Source organism: Piliocolobus tephrosceles, chromosome 13, assembly GCF_002776525.5.
Source record: "Piliocolobus tephrosceles isolate RC106 chromosome 13, ASM277652v3, whole genome shotgun sequence".
Taxonomy (NCBI): domain Eukaryota; kingdom Metazoa; phylum Chordata; class Mammalia; order Primates; family Cercopithecidae; genus Piliocolobus; species Piliocolobus tephrosceles.
The window spans coordinates 78,589,848-78,610,687 of record NC_045446.1 but is presented as its reverse complement, the minus strand read 5'-3'; the positions used below and the strand labels follow the sequence as shown (position 1 = coordinate 78,610,687).

General features: G+C 34.6%; 1 protein-coding gene and 1 long non-coding RNA gene across 3 annotated transcripts in view; one reads left to right on the top strand and one right to left on the bottom strand.

Moving 5' to 3' along the window:
- The window catches only part of LOC111540753, a 383,731-nt gene that overhangs the window by 137,417 nt on the left and 225,474 nt on the right, over positions 1-20,840 (bottom strand). The gene's annotated exons all lie outside the window — the stretch shown is intronic.
- Positions 1-20,840, top strand: part of GRM5 (glutamate metabotropic receptor 5) — a 585,040-nt gene that overhangs the window by 424,625 nt on the left and 139,575 nt on the right. For both annotated transcript variants that reach the window (XM_023209216.1, XM_023209217.1), the window contains exon 4: positions 13,095-13,330. In XM_023209216.1, the coding sequence (XP_023064984.1) occupies positions 13,095-13,330 (236 nt within the window). The remainder of the gene's footprint in view (positions 1-13,094; positions 13,331-20,840) is intronic.

The following is a 20,840-nucleotide window of genomic DNA, read 5'->3' as shown; positions in this document are numbered from 1 at the left end:
CTCTTCTCATCTTTCCAATATCTTAGCCACTTCTGAGCTTTTCAGCAAATGCCTACAAATTAGCAAAGGGTTCAAGGGAGAAAATAGTATCTACTTCAGATTCTGTGCTTCTCTTCCCTCCCAGATATTCACTGATAAGATTTTAAATGTCATATTAGCCCAGAACTCAAAAATGTTCAAAGCTCACCTAGCACTTTTGTCCCAACTTCTTAGCTTCTTATCAATGAGTTCAACTTCAATGAATTGTCACATACTTCAAAGGGAACGTCTTTCCTCAGTCCATTTTTTTTCTCTCCAGGATCATAGTCCCCTCAGTACTGGCTGACTGGACACCTTTCTGACCATTTAAACAAATTAAAAAAAAATTATTCAAACTATTTAGCTTTTCTAGTTGTCTTCAGAGGATGGCTTGTCTAATCTATCACAGGCAAATGTGGAAGTAGCTATTGAGTTTCTATTATGTGACTTAAAATTTAAGTCTACTTGGATTAATTATTGGGCATATGATACCTAAATTTTTCAGGAACTTAGGTTTTGACTTTTGTTTCGCTTCTTGTACAATGATTATTTCTAAAACTTAATCTGAATCCCAGTATAATTTTTGATTATTTACTCTTCTTCTATAGCTCTAATTTTATTTGGAAACCATATTAAATAAATGTGAGAAGTTCACAATAGACTTGGTTTCCCTGAGTGTCGTGGGGATACTTTGTCAAGGAAAAACATGTTGCCTCAAAGTGAAATGTGAATGAAAATGAGTCCATTTCTGTACATGAAAATGTACAGAAATCAAGGTCTCTTAAGCATTTTCTAATCGGTCTTTTCCATATTATTAGAGAGACTCTTACTAACAATAACAGAGCACTGAACAATACAGAGATAGACATTTTATCAGAATATTAATTTAATGGTTTAAGGCAGTTCTCTATTTGACAATTCAAGCAGAAGGAAAAAAAGAAAGAAATTCCAAGAGGGGTGTGTGTGTGTGTGTGTGTGTGTGTGTGTAGAAATTAAATTAGCTCTTCTATCTACATTTTAATGTATATAACTTTGGACACAGATTTGTATTAAAGATCACATTTCATACATTGTTCTAGTTCAGTTTTAATGTCTAGATTTAGATAGAGTGGGTTTAAATCTTGTGTGACCCTGGGCAATTTGCTGCTTTTCAAGCTACAGTTTCCTCATGTGGAATGTTAATATGTAAAATTATGTACTTCAATTTCATAAATATAGTCTTTCCTTAGCATCTGTGGGATTGATTCCAATACCCTCTGTGGATTCTAAAATTTGTGGATGCTCAAGTCACTTTTATAATAGCTCAAATCATTATCATATAGTATTTGCATTTAGCCTACATACATACTCTTGTATACTTTAAATAATCCCTACATTACTTATAATACCTAATACAATGAAAATGCTATATGAGGCTGGACACTGTGGCTCACACCTGTAATCCCAGCACTTTGGGAGGCCGAGGAAGGTGGATCACCTGAGGTCAGGAGTTCGAGACCAGCCTGGCCAACATGGTGAAACCCTGTCACAAATAAAAATACAAAAATTAGCCGGGAGTGGTGGTGTGCACCTGTAGTCCCAGCTTCAGAGGAGGCTGAGGCAGGAGAATTGCTTGAACCCGGGAGGCGGAAGTTGCAGTGAGCCGAGATCATGCCATTGCATTCCAGCCTGGGCAACAAAGGAAGATTCCATCTTTAAAAAAAAAAAAGAAATAAGGAAAGAAAATGCTATGTGAATAATTGCTGTACTCTATTGTTTAGGAATAATGACAAGAGAAAAAAAGTTTGTACATGTTCAGTACAGGTACAACCATCCTTTTTTTTTTTTTATCTGGGTTGATTGATTCCACACATGTGGAACCCAGGGATATGGAGGGCCAACTGTATATATAATACTTAGCAGAATATAAACATGACCATATATTGCTTAGAACAATGCTTGGCAGGAAAAAAACACTATATACATTAGCATAGTTATCATTCAAGTAATTTTTTTCATTTGCCTCACCCTAAGGTTGAAGGGAATGATAATTTTTCTTCTCTTTATTCCTTACATGCAGCACTCTGCAGAGAACTTAGCAAGTGCAACGTTACTTGTTAGATTTTGCTAAATGAATCAGTAATGTCAAATAATGCAGGAAGTTTGAGGAAAGTATGAGGAAAATATAGATTTGAAATTATGAAGTCCCTAGTGACCTGTTATGATATAAAAGAAAATAAAACAAACTGGGAGATGAGGTTTATATTCATTGATATCATCTTGAAGCCTGCCTTATTGCTTAGAATTTAATAGGTGTTCAATAAAAAATTACTGATTTAATATTGCACTTAGCACTGTGCAATCACCTTGATTATGCTCTCAAAGGCTGTTTGGCCTTCATAAAAGAGGCAATTAAGAAGAGAAGAAATATTTTTGAAAAGGTGAGTGTTGGCCGGGCGTGGTGGCTCATACCTATAATCCCAGCACTTTGGGAGGCTGAGACAGGCGGATCACAAGGTCAGGAGATCGAGACCACAGTGAAACCCCATCTCTACTAAAAATACAAAAAATTAGCTGGGTGTGGTGGCAGGCACCTGTAGTACCAGCTACTCAGGAGGCTGAGGCAGGAGAATGGCGTGAACCCAAGAGGTGGAGCTTGCAGTGACCCGAGATTGCGCCACTGCACTCCAGCCTGGGTGACAGAGCGAGACTTGGTCTCAAAAGAGAAAAAAAAAAAAAAAAAAAATGTGAGTGTTATCCTAGCACAGTCATGTAACAGAAAACTCTAAGCACTCTAAGCACTAGTCCCACTGATAAAAGTTTACAAGCTTAACAGAAGGAATTAGTCAAATTCAGTGGAAGACGGGTTTATAACATGAAAACTGGAAGATCATCCTAAGAAAGGGAACTTCATGAAAAAACAGAAAAGGTTATATAAAGCTGTGGATACAATAGCTCATTCAAAGTGTTTTCTCCGTTGAAATGGATCATTTTGCTTACTAAGTTGTTGCACATTTTATACAACAGCCTCAATTTTTGCATTTCTCCAACTGGCTATAATATGATGAGAGAAACAAAAGATTGGGTAACACACAACGTAATCATCTATTTATAAAGATATTTATCAGCTTCTCCTCTTTAAAGGATGTGTATGATGAGGAAGCATCCCTGGAGCCACAAGACAGTAAACCAGAGGACATTAAGCCTGCCATCCTAGAACCAAAATCAAGACAGGATGGATATTCCAACTATTCTAATAGGTTTCTCTTACTATCTGTTATTTTCTATAATCCCCACGTCTTTGTAAATCAGTCTATACTGACCACACCCAGAATTAGGTCAGACCACCTAAGATTTTCTCTCTTCAAATATTAACAGGCATTGGCCTTCTGACTGAAGAAATGCAGAATAGAGGTGGGAAGTGAGTATTAACTTTATATTGTTGTGTAACAAATTATAACAAAATTAGTAGCTTAAAGCAAACTACATGTATTATTTCATACTTTCTGGATGTCAGGGGACTGTGTACGGCAACTGGGTTCCCTGCTGAGGGTCAAACAGGCTGTAGTCAGGGTATTGGTGAACTGCATTTCTTTTTGGAGGCTTTGTGGAAGAATCAGCTTCCAAATACATTCAAGTTTTTGGCTGAATTTGGTGGTCTGTGGGTGTATGCTTGAGTCTTCTTCTGGTGCTGGTTGTTTGCTGGAGGCCATACTCATTTCTGAGAGGCCACCTGCATTCCTTTCCCTCCATCAGGAAAGCCAACAATGGAGATTTTCCTCCAGCTCTCTCATGTCAAGTCCCTCTCATTTGAATCTTTGTTATCAGAAATAACCAGTCCCTTTCAGGACTCACCTAGTTAGATCAGATTCATAGAGGGTAGTATCCCTATTTTAAAGTCAGCTTGTTTGGAACCTAAAGTACATCTTTAAAATCCTTCCAGAGAAGCACTTATCCAGATGAGTGTTTGATTGAATAACTAAGACAGGTGTGTATATCCCAAAGATCAGAGATCTTGGGTGCCATTTTAGAATCTTACCTACACATTTTCAGACTATAATCTGATCCCTGTTTTCCAATACATGTCAGTCACTTAAATAAAATTCATCAAGACACAGTTCTCTGCTGTCATTACTGTATGTCATTACTTAGCAGGTTTATAAAGTATGAAATGTGCTAGAGTTTTGGAATTTGCAAGATCTGAGTTTATATCCCCTCTACATTTGCCGTGGGGTTTTGAGTAGCTTATTTAATCCCTCAGATTTCCTTAGTTATAAAGTTATTTAATCCTCCAGTTTCCTCAGATGTAAAAACTAGGGCTAATAATTATCTCTAAGGCCTGCAGAACTTTAGAAAAAGCCATACAATGAAAATTACCTTATGGTATACAGTTGACAAATTTCAAGTTCCTGACTTTTTCCCTTCTTTTGAATGTTCTGATATCACTCCTGCAATCTACCTCTACTTACTTTTTATGAATCCTTTGAAATGAGAAATATTGAGATTTATACACCTCAGAAATAAGTTGATTTTCAGTTGATAACATTATCTTTTTCTCAACAATTCTAAATTTTGATTCTTTTTGGAATTAATTCATTAGTGTTGGCTGGGGTGTATTCATAAGAACTTAGTTTAAAATTTCAAAGCCAGGCACAGTGGCAAAGACCTGTAGTCCTAGCTACTCCCGAGGCTGAGGTGGGATGACTGCTTGAACCTAGGAGTTTGAATCCGTCCCAGGCAACACAGTGAGACTGTATCTAATAAATAAATAAAATAAAACGAAATAGAGTCTCAATATTTTTCCTTGATTTTCACTAGTGTATAGAGATTTGAGACTTTCTGCTCTTCCTGGGGTGCAGGGAGCAATATTATATGAAAACAGCCTAGTAGTCAGTAGACTCCCACTATTAGAATTTTTAAAAATCCCAAAATATCTGTTAAAATGCTATTGGTAAGAGATTTGGCAGGATGATGATTACATGTGGGTAGAACAGAAGTTTCCATAATAATTATGTGGGTTGCAAACAGATTTTGAAAAAAAAATACTGAGATGCAGCCTAATGAATACACTCATTAACCTTAATAACATCAGGTAGATAATGGAGAGGACCATTCTGCAGGGGGGAATCAACTCAGCCTTTCAGAGTGATTTTATAAGGCACATTTGACAGTGTTGTTTTCTCAATTAACAAATGAGTAGATGCAGTTATCTGAAAAGAAATCTGTGTTATTTGAAGTTTTCCTTTTAAAACCTAATTTTTAAACACGTTATATTAAACATTTCTTGAGTATTGGGTATGTACTGAGCATTATAATAAGCATTAAGGATACAAAGATGTGCAAAGTATAAAATTTATAGTCTACTTTCGGGGAGCAAAAATAAACGTAGCTATCTTTAATACAATGACAATTGCAAAACTAAAAGCATCATGTTACCTCTATGAGAGCAGAAATCTTGCCTTCCTTGTTCACCACTATATCCACACATTTAGAATATTAGTTACACAATACTTGTTCAGTGAAGAAAGCAATTAATGTCATTGTATTTTAGAAGCAGAGCAGAAGGAACCATTAAGCCCAGAGGAGCTTTTTGATAAGTTGCATTCAAGCTAAATCTGTCTGCTTGAAGCATTACATTTTATCAAATCAGAAAACATGTGAGGAGTTAAAAGAATGGCACACTGTGCAGAAGGAATAGCATACTCAAAGGCTTAGGAGTGTGAAACTATAACATATCTAGGGAATAAGAATCAATGTTCTATGTCTCCGATGAACAGGATGTGTGAAGTTTGTCTCTGCAGTACCAGTTTCATCATGATAAGCATAACTAATGATTTCAGTGGGCAAGAATACCTGTGTGGGCCTAGCATGCCCCACACATAGTTACCTTTCCTGACACAAGTTTAATGACCACTAACTTCTAGGAATATTCATTCATATTCCAACTTTTATATACAGGTATTTCTCCTTTGGGAACAGAATGTACTTAGGTTGTTTGCCTATGGCAGGTAGCACCATGGGATGCCTTCCTAAAATCTCCATGAAGTTGTAGTATTAAGAAATAACCATGTTGCCATTTGAGAGTTCAACTAGTGAAATGCATACCTATTGTATATAATTAGTCTTCCATATAAATAAATCAAGAGATTATAAATGTAAGAATTAAGAACTTGGAAATATCCAGAATACTAATTGAGGTGATCAGAGAATAATCTTAGGGAGGCAAGACAGGAATGTAATTTTCAGTAAATAATTCAGTGACTGGAAATCCAATGATTTCTACTGTTTATGGAAAGATTGAATAAAAAGGAAAGGGAATGTTTAATTTGAAGGATAAATGAGAAAAATGCAATGGACTGAAAGCTGGCAATGCCCATTCAGGCAGGTCATGCCTAATGGACCGTTGACTTCTTGAGGGCATGGCCTGGAACCTACCAGTGTCTGGCACAGAGGAGGAATTCAAATGTTTAGTGAATTAATAAATTGAAATGAGTAAAACATTGAGACTGTTATTAAAGGATCACTTAATGCAATTTTCAGTGCTACATGTATTTTTCTGTTTTCTATAGCAATAACTTATAACATATATTGATAGAAAATGAAGAAAGAAAGAAAAAATTGTATTGTCTGCATTTTATGGATTTAGATTTCATTAAGGGAGATAGATTTTTAAATTATTTAGCATTGCTGCCCTAACATTCCATAATCCTTAGACTTTTTTCTTCATAATTGTCTAAGATTTATTTTTACATATTCCTGTTAGCATATAGAACTCAAGAGCTTTCACACTCTAGCAAAAATAGATTGTGATATTAAGCCTATTGGTTGTTAAATTCTACCATAATTATTTTATAACTATTGGTCTGCTTTATATTTCATAAATTTAATATAATGAATGATAGAAATAATTATAAAGTTAAAATACTTTTAGTATAAGCATACAATGATATAAGGTATAAATCTTTACAGATGTATAATTACCACTGTTTCTCATATTGTTGAGTGCCAACAGCTATTGCACTGCATGCAAAAACATACATACAATAAAAAAGAGTAGGTTAATATCGTACTGGAACCACAGGTAAGAACATTGTTAACTTGCATTTTTAACATTCAAACCAGTTGCATATGGAGATAATATGTAGAAATCCAGGAGAAACAGAAATGTGAGAGATCATATAAAGATAAATCTGAACACCACAGATCCCAACTCATACTCATTTTCATCCCTTTTCACACAAAACCTGTTCTCTTCACATACTGTCCAGCCTAGGACATGGAGCTACATGCAATGTTGTTATTTTCCTCCCACAAACCATTGAAATGCTCCTTTACCTTCTATGCCCCACAAGTTCAGAGGTTCTACCTTAAGATTCCTTATAAATAGGGCTCTTCATTCGTACTGCCACTCCCTTAATTCAATTCTCCATTGGCTTCATTGACCATTGCAACGTATTTTCTAACTTGATTCCCTAACCTTCATCTCCAACAGCTCGGATCTGTCATGTAAGCTTTTAGCAGAGTTTATCTACTTCTCATCATGTCTTTGTATCATTTCCCAGTTTAAAAGCCATCACTGGCTCCCAACTACCTGTATGACAAAGTTGGAAATCTTTAGGATGGCACAAAAGAAGATTCACAACTGATTCTCTTCAGCTCACCCTCTCATTACTTCTCTGACCTGTGCACCCTACAGAGCTGGAATGCTTCGTATTTACTATTCCTTGATTAACAATTTTTTTCAATATATAGAAAACAATATTTCAAACTGCTGGTATCACTCTATTGTCCACACTTTTCAAACTTAGTTCAAATCTTATCTCCCTAAGAAGTGTTGGTCAATTATTTATTGATCTGCTCTCTCACTGCATTTAGCACATGCCCATAATAATCGTTTATATGTGGTCACTTATTTATATCTGTCCTCCTTTCTCATCCCTCCACTAGACTTGTGAACTGCTGGAGCATAGTCTCTAAAACCTATTTAATTCATGTTTCTTCTCAGTTTCAATACAATTTCAACACATAGTTGAAACTGTCAGTTGCATTTTCTTCAAAATATTCACTGCTCCTCTCCATAGGAAAAACCATGGATGCCTGTCCCATTCAGGTCAGGTTTAGCCATGTGATTTGTTCAGTTAGTGAAACGTGAGCAGAAATAACATGTGCCACTTTTATGCAGAATCTTGAGAACAATTGTATGATTCCCCTATCATATCTGTTTTTCCTTCTACAACAGTGGTCCCCAACGTTTTTGGCACCAGGGACTGGTTTCATGGATGAAACTGTTCCATCTTATAAGGAGCGGACAACCTAGCTCACTCACAGTTCGCTACAGAATTCACCATCCTATGGTAATCTAATGCCTCTGCATTAGATCTAACAGGTGACAGAGCTCAGGAGGTAATGCTCACTCACCCAGGGCTCACCTTCTACTGTGCAGCCAGGTTCCTAACAGGACACGGACAGGTATTGGTCTGAAAGCTGGGGTTTGGGCACTCCTGCTCTACAAGATTGGTATGTCCCAGAAACAGACTATTCTTTTAGACTTCAAATTCAAAATGAAGATGACATAGAACAGAGTTATAGGCCATCTGCAGTGAATATAAAGGCTGAAATAAATCTCTCTTCTATACCAGTGAGATACTGGGACTATTGATTGTGACAAAATAATTTAGTCTAAGATGGGTAGACATCTAATAAATGTTGAAGAAAAGAAAGAAAGTTATAGAGACCTAGGAAAAAAATAGCAGGGTAATTCAAGAGTCAATTTTGTTTTAAACAAGAACTGTCTGTTGAAAATGAAGAAAAATTAAGCTTTCATGAGTTTCTTATTATGAGAAATCATAGGAATGAGGGTTGAAAGGAGAAAGGGGAAGAGTAGATTGTAGAGAAAGAGAGTATATTTTTGGTAATGCAATCTTGGGAAGAAAGTGAAAGTAAATTCTTGCTAGATTAGCATGCCCTTAAGATGTCTGCAGGGAATATTTAAAGGATCTAAGTATCTGCTAGTGAGGTGTTTTGAGAATCCAGTACATATGTACAAAGAATCCTCCTTTAGTTAAGCCAAGCTAAGTAAGTTAAGAATGCTTTTTCTATTTTAAATGTCCAAGTTATTCTGCTTCCATAGCCAAAGAAAGGCTACAAACCTGACTAAAAAAAATCCAGATTAAGATTATATGTAATTACAGCCAATTTTTATTATTCACAGTAATGTTCTATAAACATGCAACAAGCAGTAAATTAGTGAATAATGACCATTACTCCTAGAGGAAATACAAGCTTAGGTTGCTATGAGTCTTTAGTCACAATGTGTTCATCAACTAGTCAAAACATAGCCTTGCTTTATGTGTGTTCTTATTTAAAGACACATTATTTAATATATATTGTTGATTCACTAACATTGAACTTGCAGCAACAGCACTTTATTCATGCAGCTAATTTAACATATGTATTGTCTATATACAGTTATCCCTAGTCCCTTGATATTTGCAGAGCATTGGTTCCAGGACACTTCTTCCCCTTACCCCACTAATACCAAAATCTAAAGATGCTCAGGTCTCTTGTATCAGGTAGCTTAGTTTTTACTTGTAACCTGTACACATCCTCCATTATACTTTAAATTATCTCTAGATTAATTATTATCCCTAATATAACATACGTGTTATATAAATAGTCATTGTACTGTCTTGTTTTTTATTTGTATTTTTTATTCCAAATATTTTCAATTAATTATTGATGAAATCTGTGAATATGGAACCCACAGTTACAAAGGGCTGACTGTATTTTCTATGTATATTACAGCCATCTTATGTTTAGAAACACTAGATAACACATCAGGCTTTATTCTTGGAGGCCAAATTAAACAGTAAAATCACCAATAACACAAACCTGCAAAAGATGACACTAAATAGATACTGAAAAGGACACTTGTTTGTAGTATGAGAACTGAAACAAGAAAGCAGAGAGTCACCCTTTTCAACCTCAGATGGGGACATACACTTCAGTAGTCTCAAATGTGTGCCACTCTGCATGCCCATGAAGGACTGCAAAAATGCCACCAATATTGATTCTGGTATTGCAAATAAACTTCAGCAAGCAGTTAAATTTGTAAATACAGAATCTGCAAATAATGATGACCAACTGTATATTCAAACAACTGGAAAGAAAAGAAAAAAAATGGATTATGAGGAGTTGGGCAAAATGCCCACCAGTGAGAAGAGGGAGAAATTGAATGGGTGGACAAATAATAAATCTAGTAAAGTGCCTTAAATGTGGTAGATTTTTAGTAAATGTTAGTTTCCTTCCCTATCTTTATTCCTCTGTTTTCTCTTGCTTTGGTAAAATATGTGTCACCCAAAGAATTAAAGTAGTACCAGAATATTGAAGGTCCACTCTATCAAAGTAATAGAAAGCTTTAGGTGGTAGAAAGGTTTTTTCTTTGCATTTCATTTTACTGCTGAATTTATTACATCATACTTAGAGACGCCCTATCATCTTAATACAAATCTTAAAAACATATTTATATAAAAATGTTAATATTTAATAAGCTAAAGTCAATACACCACCCTCTAATTTAGCCAGTGTGAAACTGTTTTTTGGGGGATCAACATAGCAGATGTTATCTAAAAATTTTAAATAGCATGACCCTGTTTTGTCACATAGATATTGGGATTTTCTGTTTCTATACTATCTCCTTTATGATTTATATTTTGCTGTTAATTGGCAACATCTGAAACAAAAATTATTTTAAACTCACAACTCTAACTTGTAAGACTAATAATAAAACATCATAGTTTTCTAAATTATTAAACTTACAGAAAAGATAAATACCTCAAAAAAAAAAAAAAACAGAGAAAGTACATGATGAGAGATGAGTAAATTATCACTCTCATCCTGACAGTTTTCTTTTATGGAAATATCACCTGCAAAAAAGTTTATCAAGACAAACTTTTTACAATCCCTGTTAAATTCAATGAATGAACTGTGAAGGGTAAATTGGAGCCATTATAATCTTACATTTCTTATGTAATATTCATAATCATAGTGTTACATAAGAGCGAGCTAATGTTAACAAAAGGAGCAATTTAAATTCCCACTTCCTTGGAGAATGGGGCTCTGCTTGACAAACAGCTTCCTGTCCCATTTGCAACACGCCCATGCAGCTCCTTGAGTGCCAATGAGACCCACACTCTCATCTCAGTGATATAATAAACCCTCCAAAACAGAGGAGAAAATGAGGCAAACAAGCCCACTTCATTTCAACTTGTCAGCTTTAAATAAAATCTTCTGGAGCCGAAAATGGGAAACTTGAGGGAAGATAATGTGTGAAGTAACCAAATTCAACATTGGGACAAAACATACTACATTACTATTTTTTTTTTTTCTTGATTTTCCACAAAAGTTTTTGAAATTTCACTATAGGTAATTTTTAATGAAATATCTTTTTGCCAAGGAGGACTTAGAGAAACAAAAGGTGTTCTGTTTGTTTGTTTTTTCCCTTCTCTCACCCACGGATGCCCTAGCTAATATCTCAAGTCATCTCAAGCCCTTATGATATCTTAATGAGTAATATATGATCTTTGGAATAACTCGCAATTATCAATATTTATATCAAAGTTGGTAGAGCAGAGCATACTGGAAAAAGTGCATGCTTTCTGTATAATTTAAATTAATTACTTACATAATACTTTCTTGGCACTGATTTTCTTATGCAAAATATTGGACCATGCTTTCTGCATAGTAAAAAAATGTTAAGGGCAAAATGCAATGAAAGTAAAGTAAAAATAAATTAACATTCTGTTAAATGGAAATATTTGAATATCACTGAGGTAAGCAGTGATTGGTAGTATAAATCTCTTCCCACATCCTCTCCCTAGTACCCACTGCCCCTACCCCCAGCTCACCTCCTAACACTTGTAGGAGGCTCTAGCCTGTTCTTCCCCTTAGATCTCTCTATATTCCTTCTCTTCTCTCTTTTAGGCTACTCGTGATTTAGTCAAATTGTCCCTTTCCTCATACTTCTTTAACGAGCACTTGCACTTCTTCCAGGGAAAGATAGTACCACTGGATTCCAGCAGACATACAGCACAAACTGTGTATATCCGATCAGTGGCAGTGAAGAGGGACGAGTCAGTTTCCTTCTTCCTTAGATGCCCTAGGGTGTACCCAAATTTTACACAAACATCTTTTCATGCCTTTTGTTTTTATTTCCAATACTACATTTCATGTATTTTCCAAATCATTGTAGAAGACTTTTTTCTTATTCAGTTATACTCTCCTCTAGCATTATAATATGAACCCTCTGATTTCAAATCCTTTTATCTTAAAATTCCTAAATAACTTTGAGTGATCCGTGCATAGAATGATAGTTATGTTGAGGAGTATGATCCCTTCACCACTTTTGATGGCACATTGTTCAGAAGTTCTTTTGGGCACTCTAATATAAAATGTGATTTCAGATGTACATTTTAAATGTATTTTAGAAATTCCATAGGAAAGAGTGTATGGACTATGGACTACAAAGATTTCAGTTTGAGGCTTGGCAAATCAACACGTAATAGAGTAACCATAATCAGCAAACTTTTTTTAAACCTATTATTCACTTGTAAAATTCGAACAAAAATGTTGTGTCACAGGATGATTAATATTAGATATGTTGGATGATATTTTTGATTCTTATTTTATGATCATTATAATTACTATTATAAAGCCAAAGAAAATACTGTATTCAAAGTTAACTTGGCCTAGCTATTCAATGTCAGTTAAAAATGTGAATGATGATATTATGCAGCTTCCATGTGTATACTATATTTTGCAACCAGTAAAATTCTGCCAGAATCTTCAGGTTATTCTCTGCAGTTTATGGTAAGTGAAGTTAGTTCCTTTTAGCACTCTTAGACCCAAAGTTTCCATGGTGTTATTGCACTTTCTATTCTAACAAGCTGCTATATCAATAATCATCTCGGTGTAATATAGGACCATCATGTGGCCTAAGGTATCCATTTAATGACTAATCTCATCAAAAGGAAAGCAAAGTGATTCATTTGCTTAGGAGATATCTGTTCTAAGCTGAGGGGTTTTTTATTTCCCCACAGTGATGGCTGGGCTGACAGGTATGATGTGACAGATGGATATCAGCGAGAAGCTGTTGGTGGCATCACAATCAAGCTCCAATCTCCCGATGTCAAGTGGTTTGATGATTATTATCTGAAGCTCCGGCCAGAAACAAACCATCGAAACCCTTGGTTTCAAGAATTTTGGCAGCATCGTTTTCAGTGCCGACTAGAAGGGTTTCCACAGGAGAACAGCAAATACAACAAGACTTGCAATAGTAAGCAGATTTATTGTTTCATTTTAAATGCATAAGGCTAAGGCTCCAATTTAAGTAAACCATGTCATGGGGATAGTGGCTGTAATTTGTTAGAGGGGAAGACTCTTACATAAGTAGAGTGGATATTACCACTTACGGTGATAAACGGGTTTTAGTCTCATTAGGAAAAACATATCAGAGCAAGTATTTAGTGATATTTTATGTGATTAGATCATTTCTATTTGTATCATTCAAAAAATTGATTGTATTTCCATAAGGCATTTTGCTAAAAAAGATCACATGAACTCCAGAATGGAACTATTTCTGACATCCTTGAATACAGTGACTACATTCTGCTCATTTATTTTACCCAGAGTAGTTAGCACAGTGGAAGCAGATAGTAACGGTTTCATATATGTACAAATAATGCATAAATGAGTGTTGAAGGACAGATTGAGTTGCTACTTCCATCAATAAACCATAAAATAGTACCATGGATTTGCTATATATAATTGTGATATTTCAGGAAACGTAACCTAAGTAGAGCCATTCATTCAAGCATTCAACAAACACTTATAAGAGACTAAGAATGGACTAAATTTTGCTTTAGTTGTCAAGATATCAAGATGGAGAAAGCTAGTTCCTGCCCTCAAAGGTTTACTGTCTTGGAAGGGAGATAGTAATGCCAACTAAAATTGCAATTGAACATTATAAGTGATAAGATAACTAAGGGTTTAACATAAGGGTGTGAGTTAATATTATTTGTAACATGTCCAAAAAGAATCTCGATTCTAATAACCAGGTAGAGCCAGCATATACTACATCTATCTATATCTATCTATATCTATATCTATATCTATATCATCTATCTGTCAAACATCTGTGCCTGCAAAGGTTAATGTTTGTAAGAATTGATAAAGGATTTTTTTTTTTTTGGAACTGACTTATCCTACATTGTGTAAGAAGAAACCTATATGCTTTTGCATAGGAGGAAAATGCAAATTGAACATGAAACATGTTCAAATTTTTGAATGATATAAATAGTAATAAATTATCTAAAATCTTACTAGAGTAAATACTTGCTCTGATATGTTTTTGTTAGTTGGTGGTATAGGTGCCTTTATCCATGGTGCTGGAACACCAGAATTCAGTGAGGCAGTGGGCTTGAAATCCTGGTGCATTACCCAATTCTAGTCCACAGAGAGGTTGTGACATACCAGCAACAAAGTGATAAAAACAGAAACAATATAGTGAGTCATTCATAAAGCTTTCTCCCTCTGAGGTCATGTTCATCCTATGTTTCTGGTATCAGTTTGTTCTTTGGGGAAATGATGGAGATATCCAATGGTGGCTTGTGATTGTTTTTAAATGTAATTGCTTCATAATACAATAACCCAGCAATCCCATATCAGTTCCTATTTGGGTAGAAGGGGAAGGGAGGAATGCTGGAGTGTAGGATAATACACTGGTCAATGAAATCCAGAAATCATTGGAACAGCGTGAGAATATGTTTGCTTCTCTCCCACTTCAGATCCTTCTTACTCTGCCCCAGATCCTCAAATGCTTACTCATTTCCTTTGTTTTCATTTTTTATGGCAAAATATGTGAGAAACAAAAGGATTGCCACTTATGGCTCACAATTTCAAAATTGTAGCGAATTTCATATTTCAACAATTCTATCTAGTTTCTGAAGAAAGCAGATTTATTTCCTCTCTTGAGGGAGCATATGTCCTTCTATGGTCTATTCTATGTTTGTGTACTTATTACGATATGTAGCTTCATTGGAGGAGTTCTGAAAGGTAAGGAGTAGCTATGATCTCATCTTTAGTTCCTCTTCGGTAGGAATTAGTGACAACACTAACCAGTATATTTAAGGGAATTTTTCCAGTTGACCTGCACCTTCTTTCTTTATTAATTTCTTCTTTTCCCACTGTTTTTTTTTTTTTTAATCTGAAATGCCTCCTCTTGAAAATAGTCATTTGTTTCTCCGACTATTTGCTTGAAGTCCTGCTTAAATATAGTCTTGAAAACTTTGATTTCCATGAAAATATCATTTCTATGGAAACCATTCTGTAAAATCCTCCCTTGACCTTGCTGCTGTAGCTCTCTGTCTCTCATGTGAGCACCTTGGTGTGATCTCTCTGCTCAGAATCTGTTCTTTACTGCAGCCATGGAAAGCACCACTTAGTCCTCCCACTTGGAATCTCGTCTGACAACAGATGTCATTTGGTACATAGGCATGGACACTTTATATGTACTACCTCTGTTATTCTCCTTAATGAGGGATGTATAATATCTTCATTTTAAAGATGACACGGCATGATTTAGAGGGACAAAATGAGTTCCTCCAGTCATGTAACTATTAAGAATTAGAATTTAAAACTGAACTCAGATTTGTCTAGAGTTTAGCCAATAGACTAAACAAATTAAATGTAACAGATTGAAAATAACCATCAAATCTGCATTATATAATAGTCAATATATAGATCAAAGATACAAGGAAAAATAATTCTTAGAATTATTTATGTCTTACTATGAAATGCAATAAAAGATACTCAAATATTCACTACCTGCTACTTTTGACCCTAGTTTCTTATGTAATCCAATGTCAATTGAACATTTCCTTCCTATCATGTATGAGAGTTTCAGTTGTATGAGAGTTTCAGTTGTTCCACACCCTTGTTAATATCTGTTTTTTTCTTTTGTATTTTTGACAATCTGTGAGTATGTAGTTCTATCATATGGTGATTTCAATTGACTTTTTCTTGATGTATTTCAAAGTTAAGCTCCTTTTCATATGTTTTTGGAAAGTTGGTATCCTGTTTTGTGTCTGTTTGAGACTTTTGAACATTTCTTTGAGTTTATTATCTTTTTAATATCTATTGTAAGAATTCCTCATATAGTATGGATATGAGTCCTTTGTCAGCTATAGGTATTGTGAAATTGCCAAAAGAGAAGCTTGGTTTTTTTATTACCTTACTATATCTCTCATTTACTGCTTGTTTTCTTTTTGTCCAATTTATTATTTAGTTCTTTATTCCTCCATCTTTTCTGCTTTGTTTTGTATTAATCAATAATTTTTATTATTCTCTTTCTCTTAACATTTTTCTTTCATCTCTCTGTATAAGTTATTTGTAGTTTTCAATAGAAATTACCAAATGAGTCCTTAGTTTAATACAGAATATTCTAAGTTGGTTCTTATCACATCAAGAAGCTTGCAAATATTTAAATCTATATACCCCTTCAGAATTTTATTTGCAATTGCCATATAGTTTACTTTTACATGTACTCTATATACCACAGGACTCTGTTATGATTATAGTCATACATGATCAATAGTTTTATATTTATTGAGGCTATTGTTCTTCGTCCCTTCTTGTACTTCCATGCTTCCATCTATAATTCTTTCAGCCCAAGGAAATTCCTTTAGTATTTCTTGTATATGCAGATTTACTGCCAGGAAGTTGTATTAGCATATATTTTTCTTAGAACATTTTTATTTCACCTTTTATCTTTAAAAGATATTTTCACTGAGTATAGCATTTGATATTGGCAGGTTTTCTTTTGTTCGCTTGCTTTGTTCTTGTGTTTTTCTTTAAAAATGTCATTTCATTTTCTTCCAGATTTTGTGATTTCATTGAGAAGTTAGCCATCATTCTTAATGTGCTTCCCCTGGTGGCAATATAGCAAATAAAATTCAAGAATTTTTTAATTACATATATAATATATATGTAATATATGTAATAATATGTATTACATATATGTAATATATTATATATGTAATACATTGTATATTGTATAATATATTATATAATATATAATATAAAATATATTAATTGTATATAATTGTATATATTTTATAATATATAATAAAATATATAAATTATGCAATAAAATATATAATATATAATAAAAATAATATAATATAAGGTATTTTTTATATATTATATATTATATATTTTAATGACCATGATGAACTTTGGTGTAATTTCCTTTGTATATTTACTTTCTTAGGGTTTCCAGAGCTCCTTAAGCCTATAGAATAGAGAATTGCATCAGATTAAAAATTTCCCCTTAAACATTCCTTCTGCTGTAGTTCTCTCTCCACTCCTACTACCCTATTACACCTCTGTTAAGTCATTTGACCATGTCACACATATGACTTATTCTCTGTATAGTCTTTTATTTTTTCTATGATTCAGAAAGAAAATTTGGCCTATATCTTGAGGAAAAGGCCAACTAAAGTATGAGTAGTCTCCATTCCTCAAGTGAGCTTTTCTTGCAACTATTACAAAACAATGAGATTTAAATCTCCCTCTTGAAAATCTTGAGCCTCTCATGTAGCCCCCAGAATCAGCAAGTGAATCATGGGAGAAGATGGTTACCATGCTTTTAGGGCTCCTGGAATTTATAAAGTGTCATTTTAATAACCAAAAACATTACTGGTTCTTCTTTTATTAAGGAGTGTCTTATACTGGGTTGAATTACCACTTGCTACCCCTTCCACAATTAATATCTTTTGCCAGAACCTCAAAGTATGATCTTCTTTAGAAATAGGCTCATTGCAAGTATAACTAATAAGGATGAAGTCATACTGTCGTAGGGTAGGTCCCTAATTCAGTATGATAGATGTCTTTATAAAAAGAGGGTAAGAGACATAGAGACAGAGAGAAACACAAGGAGGACACCATGGGATGACATAGGCAGAGACTGGATTGATGCGGGAGTAAGCCAGGGAATATCAAAGATTGATGGTCATCACCAGAAGTTAGGAAGAATTCTACCCAGAGTCTCAGAGGGAGTATGTCATTGCTGATACCTGATTTCAGACTTCTAGCTTCTAGAACTGGGAGAAAATAAATTTCTACTGTGTTAAGCCACCCAATTTGTGGTTTATTGTAATGGCAACCTTAGAAAATTAACATTCCTTCATTTAAACCAAGAGAGACCCTCAAACTAAATTCCGCAGTCAGAACCTGCAAGTATCCCAGGCAACAAAGGAAGCTGATGACACCCTGCTTCTTTGCTGCTCTCCTCTTTGTGTTATTTCATTTTGTCTTTATTGCTTCTATATATCTTCAGTGCCTGTAAGATTTTTGACTTTTGCATTTCTTTCACCTTTTCAAGTATGCAATAAAGGAATTTTCATTTGTTTCCTTCTCCATCCTACCGAACACCAGTTCTTCCTCTGCTCTTTATTCTTAGTTATTGCTACTCTTGAAATCCTAATGCTGTTATATAAATAAAGCCGTCACTTATAATTTCCAAAGTGTTTGTAGTCTTGTGAATTTTTGTTTTCCTTCTGAGCATTTAAAAACTTAAATCAAAATATTACTATGGCCCTTAAATGTTTTAACTACATGGTATCGAGTCCAAAAATATATACTATTAACAATAAGCCTGATTTTAGTATGTTTTATTTAAATTGCACAATTATGAAAAACTTAAATTATAAATTTAATACTAAATTAAAAGTAAGAAGTATTAAGAGCGTATTTTTTCTCTAATTTTATATTTAACAGTAATAAAGTAAGCTACAAAGAATTAAGTTAAAACTGTTTCTTAATAACTATGATATTCCATTTTTTAAGGATGATTTCCTTTATAGACATACTGTTACTTGCTTACATTCATTGTGTCTTTTCTGTAACTTCTCCCTGTCATCTCCAGTAATTTCCAGAAGTGTCACTCAAGACAACAGACAGTCTCACCTAAATTTCCTAAAAGCATCTCAAACTTAAACATCTAACATTAATTTCATTATAAAACTTCTATAACCACCACCTTAAACTTTAGGTTCCTCCTTTTCATAGCCCCAGTTGAAGTGCATGATCATACTCATCCATGCTGTATCTCAAGGGGCAGGTGTGAGTAGCCCTCACTGCTTCCATCTGCACAGCCAACCAATGTCAGAATAGTGTTTGTTCTACTGTTTCACCATTTTATTCTTCTGTTCCTTCCTTTTCATTGTCACTTGAATTCATGTCTCTGTACTACTGTTTTCAGTATAATTTTATTATCCCTCACCTTAAATATTAGAATCCCCCTATCTAATGTTTTTGATAACACCTTTTCCCTTATCCATTTGATGCTAAAAATTAGTTTCAAAGGTCTTCACCTAAAAAGCAAATCTCATCAATGTTACTCCCATTCTTCAAGACTGTCCTTGGTTCTCCAATGTCAACAAAAGGAAGCCAAACTCTGCCTCAGTCAAAACTCTTCAAATTGGTCATTTATATTCTTTATGCCTCATCTTCCATTTCTTAACCCCATGAAATCTGTGTTCCAGCCACTTCACAATTGTGATCTTTCATTTTAAAACCGCATGCCCAGTTAAGCTCCTGTGCTTCTGTACATGCTAAATCTTGCTCAGTGAAAAGTCCACTTCAAGACATTTATCAGTTCCAATGAATTTATTATCAGTTCCAATGAATTTACATTCTCATGGTTTCTAATCGCTCCAGTTTTCTGTTCTTACTTTAACTTTAATTTTTTCATTTTCACCTCATTTACCTTTTGTCTTCTTTTTTGCTACAAGGGAACCCAGACACTGAGCACAGGTATACTTCCCCGTTTTTGGTTCCCCCAAGTAATTACTCACACAACTGTCTATATGTGTACCAAACTACTATTAAAAAAATGAAGATTAAATGAATGGGTTCTAGAGCTATGTACAAGTACATTGGCAATGAGGTTTCTCTGGGTTGTAGCAATGTCATTCATTGATTCAGGGGTGGTTATCAGGGTGTGTTTATCTTAACAATTCATGTACCATTGTGGTTTTTGAACTTCTCTACATTAATGCTTTACTGTAGTGTTTAGCTTAACAACCACTCCCGCATAAAAGTGACCAAAATAAATTTCTTTCCGTGTAACATTTCCCCATAGTGCTCTCCTGTACACACTCCCTCTCCCCTACAAGCTTTTTGCCACCATGGTGCTTAATTCTCTCCCTTTTTTTCTCTGTAATCTTTCCCTTATCTCTTCTCAGCATTTCTACACATCAACACAAGTTTCTCTCCACTTCATGTGTAGGCCTATTTAGCTGTTTCTTTGTTTCCTTGTATTCTTCAAAAATTCTACCCTTGGACAGAGATGCTCACCTTTTGAACCCAAAACTGCTTTAGGATAAAGTTACTTTGCCACACAGAAAGTAATTTACTGCAGAAAGAGAAATGATACCATCCATAGAGGCTGAAGTAACTACAGTCAATAGAAGTTTTTCTTGCTGTATTACATCAACAAATAGGTAGAATTTATCATATTGTTAGACCAGCATGAAAACATTTTATATTCATCTTTCTCTGTTAAATTATAAATGTCTCAAGGAGAGGAGCTATCTTTATCATCTCTGTTTTCCAAACCCTTATCACAATGCCTTGAATATAAGGCAAGCATTTTATAAACGTTGTTAGGTAAATGCTACTTTATTTCTCATAGTGTTAAAAAGCTAGAGGACCTAGGACCACAGTCCCCAATTTGTGGGCTGCGAGGACTGTGGGTCACTGTAGATACTTTGCCTGGGTCTAAA